This window comes from Vidua chalybeata, chromosome 16, assembly GCF_026979565.1.
Source record: "Vidua chalybeata isolate OUT-0048 chromosome 16, bVidCha1 merged haplotype, whole genome shotgun sequence".
Classification (NCBI taxonomy): domain Eukaryota; kingdom Metazoa; phylum Chordata; class Aves; order Passeriformes; family Viduidae; genus Vidua; species Vidua chalybeata.
In genome coordinates, this window is record NC_071545.1 from 5,149,086 (window position 1) to 5,167,409 (window position 18,324).

Consider the following 18,324-nt stretch of genomic DNA (forward strand, 5'->3'; position numbering starts at 1 on the left):
AGGCAGCTAGTAATAAGCTGAAGGAGAGAAGTATGTAGCCTGATCATTGAGAGATTGGGGCTGTCTCCAGCAGTTGGAACATCTGGAAAACAGCTGTATCTTTCTCTTGCAGTGCACTCACTGATGCACTGCACTGGAGAACTTCAGCATCACAGCCACTACCATCTGCTGGATTGCTGGATCCTGGAATGGTTTGGGTTGGAAAGGATGTGAAATACCATCTAGTTCCAACCACCAGGCCCCTGTCCAAAGATCCTTTCCAGCTCTCCTGGAGCCCCTTTAGGTGTTGACAGGAGCTTTAAGGTCTCCCCAGAGCCTTTTCTTCTCCAGGCCAAACAGCCCCAGCTCTCTCAGTCCAGCTCCAGAGCAGAGGTGCTGAGTCCTCTGAGAATCTTCATGGCCTCCTCTGCACTCACTCCAACAGGTCCATGTCCTTCTAAGAGCTCTCAGGGGAAACCAAAATCTGGCCTGCAAGGTACTCTGAGGCACTTTGCTGAGACAGCAGAAAAGAGAAAAGAAAGCAAGAAATCTGCCTTGTTCTAAGCAACAAATGGAGATGTCTGATGAGCTGCCAGCTGAACGTATTCTGGAAATACAAACACTGCAATGCACACTCTTCTAAGGACACAAGGGTTTCCTAATTGACAACACCTGGAATGTTTTACTGATCTACCAGCATCTTTGTGTTTTACAGGAAAAGGCTTGTGAGGAAAAAGGCTTACAACAACTGACAAGATACTCAGTCTTGCACTCTTATTGCCCCTAGTGACCAGATGGACCAAGTAATCCCAGTTATCAGCTCTGCAGGGCTCTGTTGTTGCAAAGGCACCTGTTGCTCATAAAGTCTGCTCACGCTGCCGTTTCAGACCCACCACTCTTGCTGCCAGGAGGAACACAGCCCCAGTGAGCACTTCTGCCACAAAGGAGATCCAGACCAGTGCCAGGGACCAGCCAAACCTGATATCAATTTCCACCAGGAGATCCTTGCTCTTCAGGAGGCACACAGCTTCTTGGAAGGCAGCAGCTGAATATGCAATATAGACACTGATCCCTGTAAGGGTAACAAGAGCTGAAAAGAGAAACATGTTCAGCTACTTAGCAGCCACTGAAGAAATTAAAAACAATCAATTGGATATGTCCTTCCTATTCTAGCCAGGCCAGATTTACAGGTTATCTTTGAAATCTACCTGAGGTTGGTTTCTTGGGCAATGAGGGTGAGAGGGAAGTAAAGGCAGGGTTATTTGTGTCCACTGAGAATAATGTGTTCCCACTGTTAAAGACAGAATCACAACATCTGGCAGCAAGCCTCCCTCCACAAAAAACGAGTCCTGTATTTTACAGGTATCTAATGCACGTGCATATCTGTTTTCAGAACTGTATTGTAATGTTGCCTGATTCCTCACTGCTGAGCACCATGGACAATTGTCTCCCTGTATGCAAGAAAGCCCACAGAGACACAGATTCTTGCATTTCAGGTCACTGAATGGAGGCTGAGGCTGTTTCCTGAGTATTGTCAGTTTCGAGTGTTCAGTGTAAATTTGTTAGTCTTCTCTATCACCTCCAACCAAGTGTGGTGCTGCCATGACTACCCATCACTTCCAAATACCTGAGTCAAAGACATCTTTGGGACAGACTAAAAATAAATTAATAAGGGCACTCAAGGAGCCAGATGTTTTCAGAATTAAAAGACTGTTCAAAAGGTGGCAAATGTAAAGAATGGCACATCTGGAACAGGTACACACTGCATCCTGAGCCTGGCATCCCTGTCAGTCAAAGGACAGGCACTGATGGAAGTCACCCTTTACTGGATCAGCAGCAGAAAAGATGCAGTAACAAGGGTCTGGATAAAAGGACTGCAGCCTAGGGAAAGTAAATACTGAAACACTTTCAGGACAAAATAGTGATTTGATTCTGAGAGAGAAAATTTTGATATAGCTTTCTGTTAAATTACAGTAAGTCTTGATGAGCTGCCTTTTTGCCAGAAATATGTTTGATTAGAGGTAAACCAAGATAGAAGAGTATTGGGTTATCCATCAGTCCAAATTCATACTCATATTCCTGATTTTAACCATCACCTGATGCCTGTACCTTATTCTAGTCCTCTGCAAGGAGGGGGAAAAAATTGCTTCATACCTTTTGTCAGCAGAAATGGAAAAGACTGGTTTGTTGACATTTTCAACAAGGTGCACTGAATTCTGTGCAGATTCCCTTGCAAAAAAAAAAAAAAAAAAAAAAAAAAAAAAAAACAACGAAACCTATAGGATGTCTGACATGTAGAACATATGAGTTCTGAGAGTTTAAAAAACCCCACATTTCTGGAATGGCATCTGCAACTATCTCTTTCTGCTGAAACAGAGCTACCTAACTAATACTGAACTTTGTGAATTTGAGTGTCCTACAAAACTGTTCTGTGCATCCAGCCAGAGCAGGATGGGGGCTGGTCTCAGCCAAAGGCCACCCTGCAGTCTGTTCATGTTCTCCTGGGACACTGCCCAGAACCTCCTCAAGCACCCCTCTCCTGACACTGCCTCTGTGTTTCCTTTCCCTCTTTGCAGCCCCAAGCAGCTCCTGCTCCACTCCCCAGTGGGATAATCATGCTTGGCACTTCACAGCTTTTCATCTTTCACTGACTATTTGGAGCAGTTTTCCACCAGCCTTTTCAGTGAATCCAGCTTTCTGCTGTTCTCGGGAATTAGAACTTGCTCTTCTTTTTAGGAGACAATCATAGTGGGGGATGGTTGGTCGGTGTTAGAGCATTTCAGACTAAAAAGCTCAGTCAAGGCTTTGAGACAGCAGCATTTGCTTCCAGCAAATCTCTTAGCATTTTCTTCTTAAAAATAGGACTGTATGAGCAGTTGATGAGAGCCAATTCTGAGGATCCCCTTTTCTGCTGGGAAAAAATTCCATTTTATGTTAAAACTGTGAAACAGCACTGGAAATCTGTTTGGAACAGAAGATGCAGACACACTTTTCCTACTTTGACAGAATGTTTTTAGTTTTTTTAATTCATAAATTATTTTCTAAAACACAGTGGGTTTGGATACAGCAGAAAAGAAAAAGATAAAAATAAATGTAAAAGCATTTTACTAGCTTCAAATTGAAATGTTACACTCCAACTAAAATAACTTCTAGGGGTTTCCTTTTGTGGCCCACAGTTTGGGGACACCATTCTAGATCAAAACTAGCAGTGAGGCTAAGCCAGGAATGCCTAAAAACTCCATTTTCAGGAACTCAATGCAAATACCTTTTTAAAAACATCAGTTTTCTCAATAGCTGCAAAAATGTGTGCAAGCCTACAATTTAGTAATTCCACGGTCACTTTTCCATCACCCCATTAGCCTGTCTGTAAAGATTTGTGCACCATGCTGAGAAGTTATTGAATCTTTTGTGTTAATGGGCACAGCAAACACAGATTGTTCAAAGGGTGACTCACTCCCCAAGGAGGGATATTTGCCTTCCCTAAGTAGCTCTGTTCCAGAACCAGGACCCCAGCAGACACCAGGTGAATGAACACCAGCATTATTCTGAAAGCAAATTCTTGCTTTTATTCCCTGGGAACCAAAGTGATGTTTCCCAGATACAACCTCTTGTTATCTAAAACAGTTAGGCCAGGAGTTTGATTTAGTACCTCCAAAAAGGAAAAGCAGTCCTGTCATTAGGAGCAGTAGGTAGGCCCTGGCAAGAATACTGATGAATCCAGTCATTCCTCCAAAAATCATCAGGATCAGACTGAGGGGCATCAGGATGACAAATGTTCCATGCATGTCTGGAGAAAAATGAAGAATGTTAATATTGTAATATTTTATTATGGTGTCAGTGGATGTACCAATAATTATGAAGTGCAGGGCCCCTGATCAGGATCAAAGCCTCATTCTGTGCTGCACAAACAAGAAATTGGACAACCCCTTGGGCTTTCAGTGTAAATCAGCAGGACGAACATATGGTATGGAGGAAAAGGTAACAAACAGAACAAACCCTCACAGGATTACAGCCTGTGATTCAAACAGAGATCACAGATATAGAGGATATATCTACACAGATATATATGAGCAATCCAACTGCCCTCAGCTCTTGAGCCAGCTGGATATCAGGTGATGCACTGCATACCACGTAGGCACTGGCAACCGTAATGAAAAATAGCCCTGTTATGTGAATCACACTGCTCTGTTTGGGAGGTGAGATCCAGCCATGCTTTGATTAAAGGTTTCTCTTCTCTCACGTGTCCTCTGCTGCACTGATGTAGCAAATTGTTGACCTTTTCCTGTGCTGCAGCTGACCATCAAGTAGAGGTAAATTTTCCCATCCAGCTCTGATTCTGTCTGTCACTGTTTTCTACAGCAGCTTCACTAAGTGCATTAACCTATCCTCCTTGCTTCCTCCCATGCTAAATGTTTTACATTAGTCTTTCTTGATCCCTATAACATTTTAAAAGCTGTGTAAACAGAGGGTTGCTATGTATTTTTTCATATCACCCTGGTTTTTTCCATCATAAACCATTATTGTGTCATTGTTCCCTCTGATGTAATCTATCCACAACATTCAACCCAACCTTATTTTATAATAATAACCAAAAAAAAGTAATTCCAGTATCAATTTGTTTCATCCCAGAGTAAAGTGCAGAGTAATTGAGAAAAGAAAATGTAAAATCCATACTCTGAAGAGGTGTAGGCTTCATTGTCTCCTTTTCACAGAGGCACAATAGACCATTAGCTTAGGAAAAGGAATCACTTAAGAGCTCACAGTTGGTGTGTGATCAAATAATCTATTTTTTCAAGTCGCTGTAACTGCCCATGGAATTGGAGCTACTGCATCTGCCACTGGCTAAGGATCCAGCTCATCCTCAACAGTATCATTACAAAATCAGACACAATTGTGTACATGCCTCTGTTCACTTCCAGAAGCCTGGAAGGTTAGGAAGGGTCTGCATGGCATTAGGGCAGACACTGTTGATGTTTGTACTTCAGTAGAATGTGGTTTCTCCAGACATTGTTTTGTGTAGCACAGAACATGCTAACCAAAAAAAAAAAAAAAAAAAAAAACAAACAAAAAAAAAACCCCAAAAAAAACCCAACCAAAAAAAAAAAAAAAGTGGCAAACAACAAAGTATTGGGAGGGGACAAATTTTGGTTTTTTTTTTTCTGCTTCTGGTATAATATTTTCATTTCCAGTCCCACATATGCTGACATCAGGACCAGCTGACACTCAGAAATCATAAATCCAACATTCTGCATTGAAGAAAGCACTTCCCCTCTGATTCTAAAGCTGAGGACTCTCCCTGGGCCTTCCTTCAGCAAAACTGGCCACAGCTGCTGTTCCTGGCCAACAAGCACAGACCTAAAGCAATTCTCGGTGCTAACAGCCAGATCAATCCTCAGTTACTGGGAACAAACCAGCATGTCAAAACTGCCTGCAAATCTTAGCTGAATTCCAAGATGAGAAATAGCCATGGAACTTAGTTGAGGAGTTTCATGTGGTTAGAGGTGGTGGTTGTGATGAGACACAGTGTGACAGAACAGAGACTGGGCACCCCATTCACTTCTCATATTCTACAGAGGCAGCAGCAACAGGACTGTGGTCTTCAGCCACATTTGAGCTTGCTGAGGGTTATTTGGTCTCCTTTTGATTATTCCCCAGCATTCTGACATCCATGTGTCATCTTAGCTTTGGTCTTGCAGTAAAAGGTGAAAAAACCTTGTGAGGATGCAGTTAACATTTGAAAAGTATGAATGCAAGAATGGTGCAACTCTGTCCTCGGAGCTGGCCCTGCTGAGAGAGAGCAAACATAACCAAGTTCATGGCTGGCTCTCTGCCTTGTGATTTTCCAGGTGTCCCTCAGCAGTCCAAGTCACTGCTAGCAAACTCCACCTCAGGACAGCAGCACTAACTTGCCATTGTTTTGAATTTTCTTGTCATGGTGTGATTTCAGCTACTGCAACCTGAGTCAGGATACATGTGGGTGGGCAAAACAAACTCTGAATGGAACTTGGTGAAGGAAAGGAAAAAGAAAACCATACCAGAGCATCCTTGGGAGTTTCCTAGATTACATTAATCATCTGTGACAGTTGCAATATCAGAATAACTCTGATTTTTATGCTCTCTTCAGTGAAAATATAGGGTTTAGGGATAGCTCAGCTGAAACTCACAAACCTCACTGTGACAGAGCCTTACTTTTCCTACCCACAGCTGGGATCACACTTCTCATTAATCACTGGTAGCTTTTTAAAAATCAAATATTTAGTGAATTCTATTTGGTTAAATAGTACTTTTATAATCTCCAGTGTTCTAGTCCAATATCTAATGCTCATTTGTACTATGAAATCTGAAACTGCCTGGGAAACTTATTCTAAAATGCTGCCATGGAAACCACTTAGGAATCTGAATTCATGCCATCTGGCATATGATATTATGCCATTATATTCCTTGATTAGAGGAACAGAATTAGTTTATAGAAGAAAATGACTTAAAATATCTTTACTGTGTTTCTGTCTTCAATAATCATCTGAAAGAAGTTAAAACATTCATTTTGCAGTCATGTTAGTGTTTTTTTAGTTTTTGTTGAAATACACATTTATGCATTATGTATAAACATATAACTGTCTTAATATTGATTAAATTGCTCTAGTATTGGAAAAAAAAAAAATCACCCTAAGCATTTTGCACAAGAAGAGGCATGTGCATTTTCTTGTAAGACATAATTCGGTTTCCCACATCTATTTCTCAACACCTGAGTTCCCTGTTAGTCCAACATGAAAGATCCAATGGTTTAATCTTGGAAATACGGAAACAAACTCATAAACTTTTAAAAAACACTCTCTTTTTTTGAAGCAAAAAAGAATCAAATTGCTTAATCATGGTCACTGATGTTTCACATTAGCTAGCCAAAGCCCTTTTACCAGAGCTCTGGCCAAATATCTGTAAAAATGACATCTGCAGTGTGTGTCCAGAACTGAGAATTTGGCAGGCATCTCTAAATTACCACCCAACACAGTTGTTGAGGGGTTGTTTGTGAGAGAAATCTGTGGAATGAAACAGAAACACTGAGCAGTGTCAGAAGTAACCAAGTGCAAGCCCAGCAGTTTTGTTAATCATGTCCTGTTAACATCCTGCAGCTTAATTGCTTCAAACTAACTTTGGATTTGTTTGCACAGCTTATAATAGCAAATAGTGCCTAGAAATCTGTAATATCACCTCATCAGAAATACTCCAAATGGCAGCAGCTCAGAAGAGCTTAATTAAGGGCTTGTTTGTCTTACCCAGCAGTAACTACACAGCCAGTTAGAATGACAAAAGCCTCCAGCTGAAACAGACTCCTGGCACTTGTTAAAACCAATGGGGCTGCTCCAGAAGGACTTCTGCACACAGAAAGTCTGACCTGCTTGCTAGGAAAAAAGTAAGGAAACAACTTAGAAAACAAATGAACAGCTGAAAGAACTTGTCTGTGGCTGAATGTGAGTCTTCTGGGCTTGGGCCACAGGGACAGGAAGGCCTGGATTCCCTCCTGTTCAACAGAGAAAAGGTGATGGAGGAGGATTGCTCACAGAGTTAGGGGTCTCCAGGCTCTGGCCTGTGTGTTACATATTTTGGCATCCTGCTTTTCTCAAAAAATCTCTGAGCTAAACAGGAAGACCAATTGCAGACAGCAGAAATAAAATGATGCTAGACCTGGAGCAGGTGGCACTGACACAAACTGCAGCAGCAGGTTGGGGTAGAATGATGAATGTGAGCGATGCACTGTGGCTCACATTCTGTTGCTGGGGTACCAATGAATCTGAAAATGAGAATATTCATCAGAACTTGTCACTGGTTAGGCCTCAGCTGCAGTGGTGCTGAAGTTATCTTGGATTTCTGTATATATTTGCTGTTATATCTACAGCAAGTACTGAAGCAGATGTCCACTGGCACCTCTCCGAAGGAACAGTGCACTGTTGCTCAGAAACAGGTACACACCTACCAGACCAATTAAGCCAGAATTTCTATGTGCATCATTTGGGTCTTATTTCACTTGGCCTCTGAAATGGCTCTTGCTCCAGCCCCAGCTGTTTCCTTCTAGTAGCTTAAAACCAAAAGAAATTTTGCAAAGAACTGTAAATCCCTCAGGAAAAAATGTCACAGTGGCCAAAGAATAGAGCAGTCTTTCTAACATCATAAACTGCAACTCAGTAAAAATGGAGCAGGGTGAAGTGTGAAAGCAGCTGGTGCATGACTGTTACAGGGTCCACATGCTGTGAGGAAATCCAGACAAGTTTATCTGTACTATTAAACCCATTTTGTTGAGGAAGAAACCAAGCAGCTGTTACATTAAAACAACTGAGGTATCAGAATTGCCTCTGCTGCAAAGATCATTTCCCTGCAGGAAGCACGAACTTGTCTGCAGCCTCATGGTTCCAGTTACATTCATGTCTAAAAAAGAAAAAATAAAAATACTCTGGGGAGAATACTTAAAGCAGTTGTGCATGGGCAGCTGCACGCTCCAGTCTTGATTTTATAACAGGAAAAACAATATGAGTGGAAACCACATCCATTAAGTACTCATTTCTGGATGGGTCAGGAATAGAGGAGATCACTAAAAATGGGCCTGTAAAAGGAAACCAATCACTGGCCATTTTTGATGGCCAGTTTGATTTTGAGATATTGTCAAAATCTCTGACAAAAAATCAGGATTGCCAGAGGCTTAATCTTACCTTGGAGGTACCTTATGCAGGTGGTTTGTGTGTCACACAGACAGTAAGAAAGAACAGCTGTTCTTCTCACATTATTTTTCATAACTCGAGCTCAAGCTCTGCAGTGCTGGTGGGACCCTGCAGCAGCTCAAGTGCAAAGCTGAGATTCAAGAGAAATTGTCTGGTTTTGAATAGAAATATTTACAATATTTTTTATTTTGCAAGGATTACACTGGTGCTGCCTTCAGCTAAATCTGTAATGGCATTTATTCATTATTAACAATATAGGTTTTGGTAAATGGAAAATATTTATATGACAAAAATGTCTAAGAGCAACTTTTCACCAGTGTAACAAGTTGAGGTTTCTTGTTTGGGCTTTTCCTTTCTTTTAAGAAATTCTTTTAGAAAGCTCAAACTCTGGGGGAAAAGGTTTCAGCTGATTAAACACTGCCGTTCCTTCTACTCAGCAGCTTCCTCCTCTCTGTGTGTGATCCTCACATCTAGATCTGATTTTGGATGTTACATTTCTGCTACTGGAAAAAGGCGGAGCTGCTCAGAACTCGATGCAGCTGCTTTTGAAGTCAGTGACATCCTTATTTTGTCATTTAGAGAGAGATGGCTTCAGCTCACCATGAAAAATGTTGCTTTTGCTGCTTGTCTGCCATAGCTGGCACAGGAGAGCACATGGCAAGGCAAAACATCAGAGATGTCTTTGCTGACAAATTTAAATTCTAAGGGGAATTTTCAGAAGGCTATCTTCAATCCTAGTAGTCACCAAGAGACTCTAATAGCTGTCTAAATTACAGAAAGTGATACTTTCATTTTATTCCTGTGTGAGCCAGAGGAAAGTGTACATCTCCAGTAAAAAGAATTTAATTAATGCAGAACTTTCAGAAAAGCTAGTGGTAGGCAGTCGAGTGGTATTTTTCTTTAGACAGTGGCTGATGTTTTAAACAAATGAGCAGGCCATGGTGCAATCTGTAATAGGAAAATATTTTATCCATTGTGGGTTTGAGGGGAGGCAGGGTATACACTGCATGTTCAGCTGGGGGGAGTGCTAAGAGAGGAAAAGGAAGGCTAGCAAAGAGGAGAGAGTGTCTCTGTGTCCAGTCCATTAGAGGAGCAGCTCACGAGCACTGTGATGTGAAAATACCTCACAGTCCCAGGCTTAGCAAGCCCTAGGTTGATGGCCTGGGCAATATTGCTGCTAGCACAGGGCTTTATTTAACTCGTGCACCTAATTATTTTAATTTGCCAGGAGCTCAATTTGAAGTACACAATAAGACTAAAAGGAATCTGCTGGGATGAATAGGGGAGGTCTTGGAAATGTGGAAGAAGAGACCATGGAGGCTTTTCATTCTCTAATGAAGGGTTTGTCTTCTGGCAGTGGCCAGCACCTCTGTTTGCACATAGGCCCAGCTCTTTGCATTCACATACAGACTTTCTCCAATCTCTTTGGCATTTGTGTCTAGTTCAGACATGCCAGGAAGTGCATTCAAACTCTGGAGAATGAGGGATGTGACCAATGTGTTACTTAAGTGCCGACTTTAGGAGACAGTCCTTTAAAGTCTTTTTAGGAATAATCAGAAAGAAAAAGGTTTGATGTTGCCAGAGCTCATGAAATTCAGTGCCAATCAAACAGTGAGAAATATGAGTGTACAGCTAGATGGAATGAGATTAATCCCATGTGACTGTGCCTCACAAACACCTTCACAGGCACACAGAGAGAAAAATGTCATTTTTGTGAAGTAACCAATTAAAGCTGTGCAATTAGCTTGTTTGGCACATAGAGCAGCAGGTGAAGAATCTGTTGTAACTACACTGCAATCCATGATCACAGAATTTCCCTCTAAAATTCTTGTTAAAATGTGTTGTAGATGAAAATGGTTTGCCATGATCTGCCTAAATATGATTCAGTGGCCACAGTCAGAAACATTTAAGAGAGAAGAGTAAAGCTGATGTAGAAGGTACTATCTCAGGACCTGATGAATCTAGATGTCACTTAAAAATATCTATATTTCCTGGAAAGAAGTACTGACATGGTACTTTCTACATTCAGCTGCTACTGCTGAGGATCTGTAGCCTCACCACACTGAAACTGCATTGAAGCTGAGCAAAAAAATCAAAAAGCTAACTCAGTAGGGCATTCCAATCAAACCTAGCAGGTTATTTCAATTGAAGTATCTTTGATTTCTTCTCTCATCACTTTTAGGCAGACTATGCCTGTTTATAATAAAATATGCAAGTGTCTTTGCAGACCTGAAGTCTTTTTCCAGGAACATGAAAATGGTACTTGATGTGAAAGTGAGAGAAAAAAACTCTCCAAGGCCCTGAAGAGTCTGTAAACATAATTATTAATACAATTTTTATTCATATCCACTATTTTCTTACACTTCATGATTCACAAAGAGCCATCCTTTGTTTCCAAGCCAATATCATTTTCATAACCAAAAGAACACTGCTTTTTGGTTTTGCTTTTTTATTTAACTGAAGAGCTGCAATCTCTCACCTGAGAAATATAACCTTTTGCAAATATGCACACCACTTTTGGAAAGCAAATTGTTTCATCCTGAAATGTTGGACTATCACCAACATAACAGTAGAGATGCCAGCACTCAAAACAGGATCAGGCAGGCTGAGTTAAAGTGCTGACCCCTCAAAGGCTCAGGTGATCCAGCAGACAATCACCTCCACTGATTTCAGAACCATGGAGCAGCTACAGCCCTCTGTTTTGAGCCTGGAAGATTAAAGAAATGGCACTTCCTATTGGAAAGCACAGAGAGACATGCTGGGCTGTAAGTCCTGACCCTGCTGATGTGTTTATATGGCTGCTTCAGGAGTTCTCTGGGATCTGCTCCTACTCGACCTTCCCAGGACAGCTGTGACAGCCCCAGCAGCACCAGCACCTCCCAGGCTGCCTCTGTGTGCTGCACCTGCAGCTGCACCACCCGCTGCTGCTCCAAGAAACTAAAGACCCTTTAAGCCCCTCTGGAGCCCAGGGAATGGCTGGGTTTGAGAATGGTCCATTTTAAGAAACAGGACAAAGGCTTTTATTCTGCAGAGTCAGGGAGAACTCGTGAGTAAATTAAAAAACTGTAAAAAGCAAGCCCATACACGAGGTGTGTGAGGAAAGGTTTGTGCCAAATATATGATGCAAAGATGGTAAATCATCTTCTAGGAGATGCCTGTAAGTATTTGAAAATGTTCCACTTGGACTTTTTGAAAACATTCTGGCATTGACAAATGAATCTAAAGAAAAAGAAGAAAATATATAAGAAAAACATCATGTTACAATGTTTTTGAACACAATGTTCCTCAAAGATTTTGAACACTGCTTTTGGTCATTGATTTATTTTCTTAAATTCTCCCATACTTAAGTCTTTTATCACTGCCAGGAATCCCACTGAAATGCTAGAAAAGTAGCTGTGTTAAAGATTAGTTTAAATGTGTTCTTAAGCATTTTCAGTGAGGTGATTGTGAACACTTTTGCCCTTTATTTTTCGCAATTGTTTACCTTCCTGTGCCATTCCAGTCAGAGAGGTTTTGCTCCTGTGGAAGAAATTAGCTGAACTTGTCATCAAATAGATGGTTATTTCAACAGTAAACACACTTAAAGACCACAGGCAGTGACAGATATTGTACAGAAGCAGAGTCAAAACACTTTCTCAGTGAATTCCCCCTCTGAATCAGAAATGGGTCCTTGTAAGTGGCCAGGGAGGGAGAGAGGGATGGATGGAAATATAAGATAAGATAAACGCTACTCACACAAAAGCTGTCTGTGTGAATCGGTGATGTTCGCATTCTCATGCCAGAACGGGTTTATCAAAGGGTAACATTCACTCCTCACTATTAGAAAAAGGGGGAAAATTACACTCTTATATCTGTTTGCTACATATATATTTGTTTTTTTGCATGTACATATAATTCATATAATAATAGCTGTTTCTAAAACAGCCACTCCTAGGTAGGGAAGGAAATGAGAGGATTTTTAGCATGCAGCCTCAGCTGCTCCCATGGGGCCTGACCACTGGAGTCAACAGGGAAACATCAGCTCATTGCAACGGGGCTCAGTGCACAGCAAAAAGAGTAACCTGCTCCTTCTCCCTGCTCCTCTGGAAACAACATCCTTTCTTGCCTATGGCAAACATTACTTACTCCTGTCTTTTAAGAGTGGAATCAAAGCCAAAAGTTAAATGCCTAGCATATAAATTAACTACATGGGGAAAATCCTATATATTGATATATAGGATTATCATAATACTATGATACATAATAATACTTATGCTATGATACATAATAATACTTATATTTAAATTAATTGTATTGTTTAGGTAAATAAACTAGATAGTGTTTATGTTTTTATTTGTTATATTATTATTTATAATTTTAATGGCTTTAACCCAGAACTTTTGCCCCTTAATTTCCTGAGCCAAATGAAAAGACATCTCCTTCCTTCTAAATGGTTAAGGTTTATTAGATTATCTTGAATTAAAAGTTAATGTAAAATCAGGTTACAGTAGCAGAAAATTCGCTCTCCCCATGTCTCCTTGGGCAGTGACACGGGAGGTATTGACAAGGCACTGCCCACGGGTCCCGGGCACGGCCGGGGAGCGCCCGTCCCTTGAAGCACGTAGAGCCGGAGCTCCGCGGGCAGCGGGCACTGTCCCCGAGCCGGACCCCGCAGCCGGACAGACCCCGCATCCCCATCCCTGCATCCCCGCATCCCCACAGCCTGAGCCCGCATCCCCCCATGCCCACAGCCGGACCCCCGCAGATGGACCCCGAACCGAGACCCCTGCAGCTGCATCCCCGCAGCCTGATCCGCAGCCGGACTCCCGCATCCCCAGAGCCGGACGGACCCCGCATGGCCGCAGCCAGAGCCCGCAGGCGGAGCGCTCCGCTGCCCCGGGCCCGCCGCCCGCGCACTCACCGCGGCAGGTCCGCCAGAGCCCCGAGTGCGAGCTGAGCGCGTCCGTGCCGTTCCGGGACGCCTCCAGCTTGGAGGCATCGATGATGTACCAGAAGTCGGTCGCGATGGCCACCACGAGGAAGATGAAGCTCAAAAGTCCCACCAGGGCCACGAAGAGGGAGAGCGCGCCCAAGTTAACCCTCATGGTGCCGCCGCCGCCGCGCCTCGCCCGGCCCCGCGGCCGCGCAGGTAACGCGCCCCGAGCCCCGCCCCGGCTGCTCCGCGCCCCGCGGGCGGACCGGGGACCCCGCGGCCGCCGCCGGCCCGGCCCGGCCCCGCAGAGACCCCGCCGCCCCCCGGCCGCCGGCCCCGACCCCGGGCGAGCCCCCGCAGGCGGGTGCGGAGCGAGCGCGGAGCCCCGCGCGATCGGGCGTGCCAGCGCTGCTCACGGAAAGGGACAAGCTGCCAAAACCACGGGCATGGGGATCCCGATCCCTCCGGCAGCCTCGGGACGGGCTCACCTCGGAGGGGAGAAAGCTCCCGCATTCCAAACACACTGTCTGTGAAGGGAAGAGGAAGCAGAAGCCGAGGTTTGGGGAGCAGAGACAGGGTTGGTGCTGCTTCAGCCTTTCTGGTATATTTACAAGAGATTCCCTCTTGTTCTGTGCCTTCCAGATGCCGACCTCAAAAGGCCAGTTCTAACCTAAATTAGGTTTCAAATTGAAAGGGGATGTGAGAGAAGGCAGTAGCGTGGCATTTACCACCTGGTGCAGTGATGTCTGTACCCTGCTCAGGATCATTTTCCTCTCAGAATGTCACCCATGGAGGGAAAGAGACAAGCTCCCTCTTCCAGAAACTATATTTACAAAGGTGTTCATGTGGGAGCCCTAAAGCCACACTTCACCAGCCTCCTGCTCATCTTCAGCCCTCTGAAATCTGTTGAGTAACAAAGTGTATTTCAGCAATAGAACCTTGTTTTCAAACCCGCAGAGAATTTACTCTGGTGTTTTATTGTGTCTCTTCACTGGCATAAAGATACTGTGCAGGTAGGGTCAACAGGGCATCTTGGTTTTTTTCCTTGCAATTCACTTTAAGCCTTCCAGGGAATTGCTAAGTAACTCTGAGTAATTAAAAAAGTCATTCTCATTTATTTTCTGGCATGGACACTGGGCAGAATGTGTGACATCATTACCCAACCATGGCAACAAGCTATCATGAACCAGTAGGGCTTCAGCACTAGGATCAGTTAAAAGGAACATCTTCCTTGAGAGAGAGTGTTTCAATAAACAGAGTAGTCATCAACACTACAGAGTAGTCATCAACACTACAGACCATATTTTGCTCTGCTAAACTACTGAAAGGTGTATATGGCTGGGAATATAATAGTCTTTATATTCAGGAATACACTGTTAAGCAGGCACAGCATCATTCTGAGCTCTTGCCATCTATTTCTCACATCTCCAAGATCTGTAATCTGTGAAAATGCCTCTGTAGTTCCACAAACCAGGCAGCTGCTACCTCTTTTAATTGCAATGTTTGGGTGATACAAAGTTAATGAAGCAAAGTGAAATGTTTTGTTAGACTAACTAAAGCAGTGAGACAAAATTAATTAGCCTTGGGGCACCAGTCTTAACGGGGATCCCAAGCTTGTCTCTTTTTTTCCAACTACGTTTGCAAAGTTACTTGAAAGTACAAATTAGCCCCACAAATACCATGTCTTAGACAGAGGTTTTATCAGCTCTCTTCTCATAAATCTGAACCAGAGGCACTCACAGACCTGAATCACTCCCCTGCAATGATCTGCCATTGTCATCTCCCAGTTAAATCCAAGGGAAAGCAAAGGCTATAAAACTGCAGGAACATTTAACCCAGCTGGGTACAAGCTGTTAATCAGGTATGAGATGCTCATCAGTGATACTCTGTGTCTTGGAGAGGTTTTGTTCTAATCTTGGGGCCCACAAAGTTTGTACATCTGCTTATTTTTAGAAACATTATTAAATAATCTATATTAGCCATGAAGATGGGCAGAGGTCCTTGTAGACTCTCTCTAGACTGACTTTACAGTAAACCTAAGTTAGAGCCTGCTAACCCCAGGTCCTTTTTTGACCAGACTGATGACAAACATTTATATCAAGAATAAATCAACACTACATAAAGATTTCATTTCCACATCACCGTATTTTTTTTTAGGCATTCATTGCCATGCTAGGGAACAAATAATTCCTGCAAAGTCAGAAAACTAAAAACATAGTTAACAAAACAATTTCATGTATTCATTGGGAAATGATTATTATGAAAGGAAAAAACCAGTAGTGCAAATTAGTTTCTCTAGAGATGCAGTTTCAATTTCCTGAGGTCTTTGAATGTTAAATTAGGATCTTTACCATAAAAGATTCAAAATTTTAATCTAGGCTTAGCTTTATGGAGAAGGAACACTTTGCTTTGCATAGACTAGGTGTTGGTTGCCAAAGTCAATCTGCTGCTCAGAATAACAAAGATAATTCAGAATATGCTCTCAAAGTTGCAGTCAATTATTAGTCCTCAGAGTGTGATGCAGCAAGACTATCAGTCTCTTCCAGCCTGAGCATGGCAAAGCTGCTGTAAGTAACTTTTACCCTCTCTGTTCTGCTTGCAGGGTTGCCTGGGTGCTTTGGGAATCACCAGCTTTGCTTCCCAGGACTTTTCCCAGGTAAAATGCATCTCTAGGGCAGTTCCTTCTCAACTGTTCTGAACCTGTGTTGTTCAGGTGTAGCAGAATCCCACTGAATTCCTCAAATTTCCCCAGTGTTTCTTTATTTCATTTCCTCTGCCCTGTCTGTATTTGTGAAGAGGTGACTGCATTACTGGAAGTGGATTATTTGTAAACTGAAGAAGGGAGGGATTCCCACAATGTTTACCCCCTGACTGTAGGAAAGCCAGTCAGTGCAAATGTGCACCAATGACTGTAATTAATTGCTGCCATGGCAACAAGCACAATCAACACACCTGATTTCATTCACAATCCTTTTCCAGGAAATATCACTTTTTTTCCTCCTGTTTTTTTGTTTGGTTGGTTGGTTGGTTTGGTTTTGCTGCTGTTGTTGTTGCTGTTATTTTTGTTGAATGAAGAATTAAATTCAAACGCAGTTTTACCATTCAGCCTTCCAATAAAGCTAATGGGATTCTAGAGTTTATTGTTCTTTTAAACTTACCACAACTACTTCCCCTGTGGCTCAAAAAAAGAAAAGCTGTTAGACAATATACATTATTCCAATTTTCAGATTCGCTGCCCTTGGAAATTAGGTTGGCTGATCTGAGGTTTGGCTATTCCTTCACAGATTTAATCTTTTCATCATGCACTTGTACACATTCAGTTTTGAAGAGTCACAACCTACAATGTATTAAAAAGGACTGACCAGTCACAATTTATCTCTGATGAGAGACTACAAGACATACAGTGTCCTGACTCTTAGTCAATATTACCTGATCTGCCAAAAAAACCCCATGGAGTGTCAACACGTGACATTGAATTCAAAGGGGGATTGCAGGAGGGATATACCTGAAGCAACCAGCACAGACAACTTCTTGGTACTTGATCAGTGGATGAAACTGGCCCAATTCATCATTTCAAACAAGCAATTAAACCTAGGTAAAGTTGTCTGGCATGTAAGGTAAATTTAAACAAATTCCTAGGTCACATGGCTGTAAGGAAGACAGGAAATGTAACTGAGGTGCATCGTTTAAAAAGAGGTACATCTCAGGAATTTACTGCTGAAGCCCTCTTGTGTGTGGTACAGAAACTGCAGCTCCCTAAACAATTGTCATCATGTTATGTTATGTTGTGTTATGTTATATGTTATGTTATGTTATGTTATGTTGTTATGTTATAACACCTGTAGCCGCAGATCTTCTGCAGCCACGAGATATTCCTGCTTTGTCCAAATATTATGTATATGTGAAATGAGGTAGCAGCATTTCTTAGAAAAGCAATTGCAGCAGCATTGCTTTTCTAAGAAATCCATTTCTCACGTAATGCACCTTTGTGTTTAGAAGTCTCCATGTAACGCAGCTTTTTAACTACTTCTCTAATTATGCTAAACCTGTGTACCAGTAAGTGCTTCTTGCTGCAGACTGGTGAGATTTTGTGACAAATATAATCTGCTTTGCCTGCTTAGTACTCCATAGCAGTGAGGAACATGCCAGAAGAGAGAGACACTGCAGTAATAATTTATGTGGCAGTGTATCACCACGGGAAGTAAAATAATGTTCTGCTCTTTCACAGGAGATGGATAAAAGGGAACAAATCTCCAAAGCATTTTTGTCAGATATTCATCCAATAGAATTCCCCACAGAAGCTGCAATGAGATATCTGAATGGCTTCTGTGTTTTCCATTTCATTGCCACTCAAAACTCTTGACTGTAAAGACAGGGAAAGATTATTTCATTCTTTTAATCATTATTTTAATAACTCTTATCCTTTGTTGAGGGAGGTAGATGATGAGAAGGAGACATCTAGAAATAGATACAGACTATAAATTACATTCCCAGGGTTTTTTATGCATTGACTAATACTTCCTACTACTCATGAAAAATACAAGGATCATCTATAGCAGTTGACATTAGCATCATATGCTAATGAGGTAATTAATATGTAAATACCCACTTTTGAACAGGATCCTCCTGCTGAAAGCTAAAACAACTTCAACAACCCCGGCAGCAAATTTCTGTTGTTAAAGCTTCCCAAAGACTCTGGTTATGATGTTTCCACTCACTGAT

General features: G+C 42.3%; 1 protein-coding gene across 2 annotated transcripts; it reads right to left on the bottom strand.

The window, feature by feature from the left end:
* Positions 1-836: 836 nt before the first annotated feature.
* Positions 837-13,774, bottom strand: TMEM114 (transmembrane protein 114). Of its 2 annotated transcripts, XM_053957924.1 has the most exons (4): positions 13,591-13,774; positions 12,426-12,506; positions 3,629-3,766; positions 837-1,069 (listed from the first exon to the last, which is right to left on the bottom strand). In XM_053957924.1, the coding sequence occupies exons 1-4, from the start codon at positions 13,772-13,774 to the stop codon at positions 837-839; spliced, it is 636 nt and encodes a 211-aa protein (XP_053813899.1). The 2 variants fall into 2 exon arrangements, with proteins under 2 accessions (XP_053813899.1, XP_053813900.1); XM_053957925.1 differs by lacking the exon at positions 3,629-3,766.
* Between the last annotated feature and the right edge of the window lie 4,550 nt (positions 13,775-18,324).

Bases quoted from the DNA above. Each gene is read 5' to 3' on its own strand.
- TMEM114 (XM_053957924.1), bottom strand. From the start codon at position 13,774: ATGAGGGTTAACTTGGGCGCGCTCTCCCTCTTCGTGGCCCTGGTGGGA. The intron at 3,767-12,425 runs GTGAGTAGCGTT...ATTTTTCTCCAG, and splicing joins TTCACACAGACAGCTTTTGT to ACATGCATGGAACATTTGTC. The intron at 1,070-3,628 runs GTACTAAATCAA...TTCTCTTTTCAG, and splicing joins ACTGCTTTTCCTTTTTGGAG to CTCTTGTTACCCTTACAGGG.